Source organism: Chenopodium album, chromosome 19 (assembly GCF_948465745.1).
Source record: "Chenopodium album chromosome 19, dcCheAlbu1.1, whole genome shotgun sequence".
In the NCBI taxonomy this organism is placed as follows: domain Eukaryota; kingdom Viridiplantae; phylum Streptophyta; class Magnoliopsida; order Caryophyllales; family Amaranthaceae; genus Chenopodium; species Chenopodium album.
This window is the reverse complement of record NC_137852.1, coordinates 19,365,274-19,373,049: the sequence shown is the minus strand read 5'-3', so window position 1 is coordinate 19,373,049 and position 7,776 is coordinate 19,365,274. Positions and strand designations below refer to the sequence as shown.

The window sequence follows — 7,776 nt, the reverse complement described above, 5'->3', positions numbered from 1 at the left end:
AACAAAATTAGGATTGTTAGTAGTAAGATTATCTAGTTTCTGACAAATAGAAGTAAGCTGGGCTTGCAATAAAGTGACTGAATCAACATGATGCTTGCCCTTGTTAGCAAAACCTCTAGCATTCCCATATTGGGAATTATGGATTGCCATATCTTCAATAACCTGACCTGCATCATCAACATTTAAATTCATAAATCTACCGCTAGCTGCGGAATCTAAAATTGTCCTAGATGCATTTCCTAAACCATTGTAAAAAGCTTGAATCAGCTGCCACTTCGCCAAATTGTGGTGGGGACACTCCCTCTAAAGATCCTTGAATCTTTCCCAAGCTTCATATAATGCTTCATCTGTCTCTTGGGCAAAATTCTGGATGGCGCTTCTCAATAAAGCTGTTTTCTCTGCAGGGTAATATTTATTATAAAAATTCAACACAAGAGTCTCCCAGTTAGTAATACCAAGTGCAGCTCTATTCAAACCATTAAACTATAATTTTGCTTTTCCACATAAAGAAAAGGGAAAAAGAATCTCCCTGATTTGATCCTGCGTTACCCCATTCTGCCTAATAGTATTGCAGTATTGACAGAAATCTGCAATGTGAATATTAGGATCCTCACCCTTTGCTCCACTGAATTGCTTTCTTTCTATCATCGTTATGAACTGGGGCTTGATCTCGAACTGGACTCCCTCGAGATCGGGCGTAGGAGAAAGATGTGGAAAATCCGTCAGCGATGGTTGCGAATAATCGCTAAGCTTGCGAGGTGGAGGTGGTGGTGGTGTACCCATCTCTAGTTCTGAATCAGAAGAATGCTCCGAATCACTAGAAGTAGGTAATGGATTTCTAGGAATATTATTACTCCCAGAACCTGCTAGGATCTGCTTGTAAAAATTCTTCCTATTATTAAAGTAACCAATATTTGTTGTGATTATAATCCAGAAACTGGTTTTCTATTCCTAATTAATTATTATAATCCAAATTATTAAAGTAACCAATATTTGTTGTGATTATAAACTATACTACGAAGATTATGAGTAAAGAGAATAATTAAGGAAGAAATCAATAATAATAAAGCCTAGGGCATAGGTTCACTAATAAACAATATTCCAGGGTAAAACACAATAATCAATCATCAATGCATTAATTAATCAGGTCATAAAGGGCTTTCGCTACGTATTACGATCACAGAATTAATTTACCGGTATTAAATCTCATCTCTCGAATCTCGACCTAACCATTTATAAATTAATCTGCCTATTGAAACTAAGCCTAAACATCAATTCTCATCTCTCGAATCTCGAATCAATATTGCTAAACTCATACAATTAAACCTGGCCAAATCTAATTGCATAGCATTTAAACAATCAATAGGAAATCAATTAAACATTAATAATCAACAATCATAAAATTACCCCTTCATATTATTTATTAGATCCCCATAAACCCTAGAAGGAAAACTACTCAGACATAATTAAAACTAAGAAAAACATAATAATTAAACAAGACATGAAGGAAATTAGAATGAATAAAATACTGAGATTAATTAAGAGAGAAATCGTACCAAGACGGCGGAATTACAATAGAGTTGAGGAACAAGAAAGAAAATAAAAGTCTAGAGAGAGAAAGTTGAGTAGAGAGAAGGAAGAGAATAAAAACTAGATAAGTAATAATGAAGAAGTCCTAATCTTGCCTAATAAAATTACATTAATACTAAGCAAGAATTATCCGCTAAAACAAATTAATCGGAAATCAAATTCCCTTAAATCTACACGCGCCCAGTCGGGCAAGGGGCCGCCCGACCGGGCCCGCCTTTTTTCCTCTCTAAGGGTTTCTCGCGCCCGTCCGGGCGCGTGCTCCGGGCGCTCCTCAAGCTTCGCCCCGCCCGGCCGGGCGCGCCTTCGGGCGGAGCCTTGTGGCTTGGGCGAGGCTTTTTAGCCTCGGTCTTCTACCTTTGGGCCTCCGAACTTGGCTCAAATGCCATCGAACTGAGCCCTTAGTCACTGATTTAATGCCTCCAATCGGCCTTGGGCTATCGAACGGGGTCGCGGTCTTCCAATACTTGTAGATGCTCCTCGAAAAGCCCGGGAAATTGCTCCAAGTACGCAAATTCCTACAAAACTCAAGCAAAACTACCAAAGCACTGGAAAACATAAATTAGTAATAAAAGTGACTCGTAGGAGCCAAAAACACTACTAATTACGACCAAGGGACGGGGATAAATATATATATAAAATGAACACATCAAAGCTTGGCTTGAGCTTAGTCAAAATAAAAAACTAACACCAACCAAAAAGGGGATGTTTTTTGGAAGAAAATTAAACAAATGTATGATAATGTTAGAGTATATAAACAAAAGTGTTTTGAGGAAGGTACTGAAGGGGTTACACAAGAAGATTTGTTAAAGGTTAGAGGTTTACAGCAACTTAGATGTCGGTAGAGAAGGATAAATGCTTCATGCTCTAAGTTTTGTGGTTCATTTGCCAGTGCTCAATCTACAAGGGGAAGTGGTGAGAATGATGAGGATGTTATGAAGACAGCATATAAGATCTATGCTACCGACAACACAAAGACAAAGTTGATGTCTAAAACCTTTCACGATCAGCATGCTTGGGATATTCTAACTCAACATGCTGCTTGGAAGCCGGCTGAAAATATTGTTCGCACTTGCAAGAAAAAGACATCCACTCAAGGCAGCGACTCAAAAAGAATGAGGATCAATGAAGATGCTAACTACTCATCATCAACAAACCCAGATACACCAACCAGTGGTGATATTGGGTGTTCTGGCTTCCCTTCAAGCAATGAATCCAGCCAAAACAAAGGTAAGAGTAAGATGGTGAATATGCCATCAGAAGCATGGAAAAATTGGTTGGACACGGTCCAAAACATGAACATAACACGAAAAACGGAAACATAAATTGAAATTACAAGATTGAAGTACCGGAGAGAAAAGGAAGTAGGGTTGTTTCAAGTGGAAAGGGAAAAGACTCAGTTAGAAAGGGAAAGAGAAGCAAGAAAGCAAAGGAAAAGTAATATGGAGTTGTTCAAGCATCTTGATTCAAAGCCATACTTATCTGAAGCAGATCAGGAGCTGAGGAATAGTTTGGTGAAAACGTTATTTCCATCAGATTAGTTAATTATTGTTCGCTTTCAGTTATTATGTTTGGTTCTAATTAATTAGTTTATGTCCACCATTGTTGTATTTCATTTTCTTCCGCAATTAAGTTTAAGTGTGTTTTAGATATTAATAGTTATGTTTTATTGTATTGTCGTTTTTAATTAATAATATATGTTTACTTACTGGTGTTTTTTTAAAAATAAATATATTATTTTATGACTTATTTACTAAAATACTAGTGCATTGATGTACATATCACTGCAAAAGTATCAATTATTTTTTGAAGAGTATAGTGCATTGATGTATGTATCATTGCAACAAGTAACAATTATTTACTGAAAAAACTGGTGCATTGATAATACACTACCTAAAGTATCAATATATAAGCATCTTTACGTACATGAGTTATCACAAAAATACAATTGATATGACTACTCAATGGAAGACATTTATTGTTTTGAGTAATGCAATTATTGTGTGTACGTATGTGTTTTGATAGCATATATACACCATTGTGTAATAAAATGGTTTATATCAATTTGCTTTTCATTCAACCTTCTATTCTCAAATTAAACTATCTTTCATAAAATATGTCTTTAGAAGAAACTTCTAACTCTTCTAATTCCTCTTCTAATTCTTCAAATTCTGAAAATGTTTCTAACCTACTAACCCAATTATCAAATGACAGTGATGACAAACGTTATGAAAGGCGTAGACAAACAAATCGAGCTGTTGATTGAATGATGGATCAAGTAATGATGTCCAATCCAGTTGAAATATATCAAACTTTAAATCACATTCCGAGGTAACCAAGGAAACCTGTTGAAAGACATGGTGAAGATGGAAGGACTCATTTATGGAATGACTACTTTGCAGATCCTCCGGTGTTCCCTGCACATCTATTCCGTCGAAGATTTCGAATGAGGCAACATGTCTTTCTCCGTATAAAAAACACTTTGGAAGAACGTCATTTGTTCTTTCAACAGAGGCAGGATGCTACTGGTAGATTTGATGCTTCAGCATTGCAAAAATGCACAATAGCTATGAGGTTAATAGCATACAACACCTCTGCTGATTCCGTGGAAGACTATATTCGGATTAGTGGATCTCTTGCAAGAGATTGCTTACAACATTTTATAGAAGGTATTGTCTCTTACTTTAGCGATGAATACCTTAGGAAACCCAATGAAGAAGATTTGTTAAGATTATTGAGAATTGGAGAACGAAGAGGTTTCCCAGGAATGCTCGGATCCATCGATTGCATGCATTGGCGGTAGAAGAATTGCCCTCTTAGATTGAAAGGGATGTTTTTTGGAAAAGCCGGAAAGCCCACATTAATTTTGGAAGTTGTGGCGTCATATGATCTTTGGATTTGGCATGCTTTTTTTGGGATACCAGGTAGTCGTAATGATATCAATGTTCTTGATAGATCTCCATTATTTCACGATGTGTTTGAAGGTCGTGCACCACCTATTAACTATGTCGTAAACAACCACCATTACAATATGGGATATTACCTTACTGATGGTATATATCCTAGATGGGCAGCATTTATTCCCACCATGTCCCTCCTACAAAACAAAAATTAAAGATGGTCTTTTTGCTAAGAAACGAGAAAGTATGCGAAAGGACGTTGAGCGTGATTTTGGGGTATTACAGGCTCGCCTTGCAATAATAAGAAATCCCGCTCTTGCTCGTGATGCATCAATGTTGGGAAAAATTATGATAGCTTGCATTATTATGCACAACATGATTGTTGAGGATGAACGAAATACATATACAACATATTATGATCCGACTGAATATGATCAAGCATCACCTCCATCTTCAAGCAACAGAACTAATAATGAACCCTTTCAATATCAAAACAGTGTAAATCGAATTGCAAGTTTGGATAATTACATGTCTAATAGAGCTCGTGTTTCTGATGAAGATATGCATAGATCCCTAAAATCGGATTTAGTGGAACATTTGTGGCTCAAGTTTGGATGTAATAATAGGCATAATAATCAACAGTAATGTATTATTTCACTTTTAGCTATCTTTATTTAAATATCATGCTAACTTTTTTTTCTTAAGAAATGTTTTATGTATTGGTGTATTTTTAAGATTTATTATCAGTTTCAAAAAAAAAAAAAAGATTTATTATCGTATTGTCAAATAATATGTTATCGTATCACTTTATCATTTTTTTTACTTAATTAACGATTATTAGATCACATTTTACTTTAACAATGAATAATTAGTAATTACTTTTAATTAATGTTGATTAAATAATGTAATAATTTATTATTAATTATTTAATTCATATAGTTATGATGGGGTAGAGTAAAAGTAAGAAAGAGAAAATCAATAACCACTAAATTAGAGGGCAACCAATGGGAGGACATGGGCATAAGTGGGTATGGGAGTTGGGCATGAATGAGGTGGAAGAGAGAGAAATTAATTAAAAATGTGATGACCACCATTGCCTTAGGCAATGGATGGCTATGCTCTAAGATGTTAAAATCCTTGTACTACAAGAGTCAACATTAACGCATTAAGCTCATTCAACATGCACCATTAAACACTTTGATTCTTTTTCGGGTCTTTCTTTTTCGGGAGAAAGTCGGTACCCTCCACAAAAATGACGGAAAATTTTGCTTTTTTGCATTTTTGAGTCAAGCACATCACAATACAATGCACACACGAGTCATGTACATTGAGTCATATCATGTCATATCACATCGAGTTAAGTCTAACACATGTGTCGAAACACATTAAGTCACACAAGAGTCACAAATGTGTCAAAACACATTGAGTTAACCTCAAGTCAGTCAATCACCTTAGGTCAACCCTAAGAAAAACACCAGTAGAGTTTTTTGGCAATTCTTTTGATTTTTACAGTATACAAGCATTCAGCAAAGCTCCTGTTCGCAGCCAACCGAACGACTTCAACAAACATTCAAGCATTCAAAGCTCTTTGTTCTGAGACGCGTGGACATCTTATCAAAGCTCTTTTGTTCAAAGACGCGTGGACATATCATCAAAGCTCTTTTGCTTACAGACGCGTGGGGCTGGACGCCAGAATGACATCACCGTATAACTGAATAACCCTTAATCAGTGACGAATGTCGTCTTCTCTTGATCTTTTTTCCACAGGGGTATTTGATGGAAGCTGGAATAGGCATCCATAAAACTCATCAAGGCATGTCCGGCTGTAGAATCGACTAAGCTGTCAATCTTTGGAAGTGGATAAATGTCCTTTGGGCATGCCTTGTTGAGGTATGTGTAATCAACACACATAGGCCAGGTACCATTCGGCTTCTTCACAAGCACAACATTAGCCACCTAGTCGAGGAAATTACAGGCCCGAATGAACTTGGCATCTAATAGCTTTTTAACTTCGGCAGCTGCCGCCTGACTTCTTTCCTCATCGTGATTCCTCTTTTTTTGCCAGATGGGCTTTATTATTGGGTCCACGACGATTTTGTGAACAGCGAGATCTGGGCTGACGCTTGGCATCTCTTCCACTTAAAGGCAAAGTTGTCTTTGAATTCTTTCAAATGGTGCAAGCTTGCACCCAGAACAACATAAGCAACCGTCCCAACCTTTACAGTTTGTTCTAGACGGCTGTCATCCAGAACGAGATCAATGTTTTCACCAGCCGGTTCGGGCCGGAGCTCATCTGACCGTTCACAGGTTAGTAGTTGCTATTTCTTCTCTTTCTTCACATCCACCAGCTGAGTAGCTTTTCTTTTCTTTCCTGCTACTGGTGGGGATGGATTGGCATCCTTGACATCGTCAAGGTCTATTGGTTCCTTCCCTTGGCCGTCTACGGCCACAGTATTTTTGACGGCTGAGAGATAGCACTCCCGGGCCATCATCTCATCCCCGTTCAGGGAACCAACAGAGCCATCATCCCTCTCATATTTGATGAGCGTGAGAGACAGGATGATTACAGCCTTAGCTTTGAAGAGGGTTGGCCGGCCAAGAATAATGTTTTAGGCGGTCAGCTCCTCAACGACCAAGAATCTAACGACTATATGTCGTCCCTCTCCTCTTTCTCCCAACTAGATGGGTAAGTCAGTTCTTCCGGCTGGGTTGACCATCCCACCCCCAAAGCCAACTAAGGGGTGGGTAACCGGATGCGTGCTGCTGGTGTTGTATTTCAAAATCTGCAAGCACCGGAGACAGATGATGTCCGACGAGCTGCCGGTGTCAATAAGGATCCGGCTAACCAGTTGGTTGGCGACCTTACATTCAATGATGACCGGGTTGTCATGCGGACGGTGAATGCTTCCCCGATCCTTCTCAGTTATGAGGACATTTGGGAAGGTGGAACTAGCAGACGCTTGCTCATCATCATCCTTATCCATCTTTCGAAGATGGCACTTGGTGCCCTGGATGGTAGGGCCACCACATGAGAATCCGCCTGCTATAGTGTACACCGGATCCTTGTAGGTATCGGAACTACTAGCAGGCTAATGGGTAGTCTTGGATCACTAACCCTTGTTCTTCTTCTTTGCCCCTGCGAGGGACTTAGAAATGTAGGACTTCAACATCCCTTTGTCAGCTAGACGGTCCAACGTCTGCTGAAGACTAAAGCAGTCGTTGGTGTCATGGCCAACTTCCTCATGGAACTGGCAGAATTTGTTTTTGTTCCGTGACTGGACATAACTCT

The 7,776-nt window shown here is 38.5% G+C and overlaps 1 protein-coding gene and 1 non-coding gene across 2 annotated transcripts; both read left to right on the top strand.

Annotated features, from left to right (window-relative positions):
- Window positions 1-280: 280 nt before the first annotated feature.
- On the top strand, window positions 281-387 carry LOC145596334 (small nucleolar RNA R71). The gene has a single exon (XR_014103179.1). It is a non-coding gene; the product is annotated as a small nucleolar RNA R71 (small nucleolar RNA).
- Window positions 388-4,733: 4,346 nt separating this feature from the next.
- On the top strand, window positions 4,734-5,132 carry LOC145594150 (uncharacterized). The gene has a single exon (XM_081650486.1). The coding sequence runs from the start codon at window positions 4,734-4,736 to the stop codon at window positions 5,130-5,132; it is 399 nt and encodes a 132-aa protein (XP_081506612.1).
- The last annotated feature ends 2,644 nt before the right edge of the window (window positions 5,133-7,776 follow it).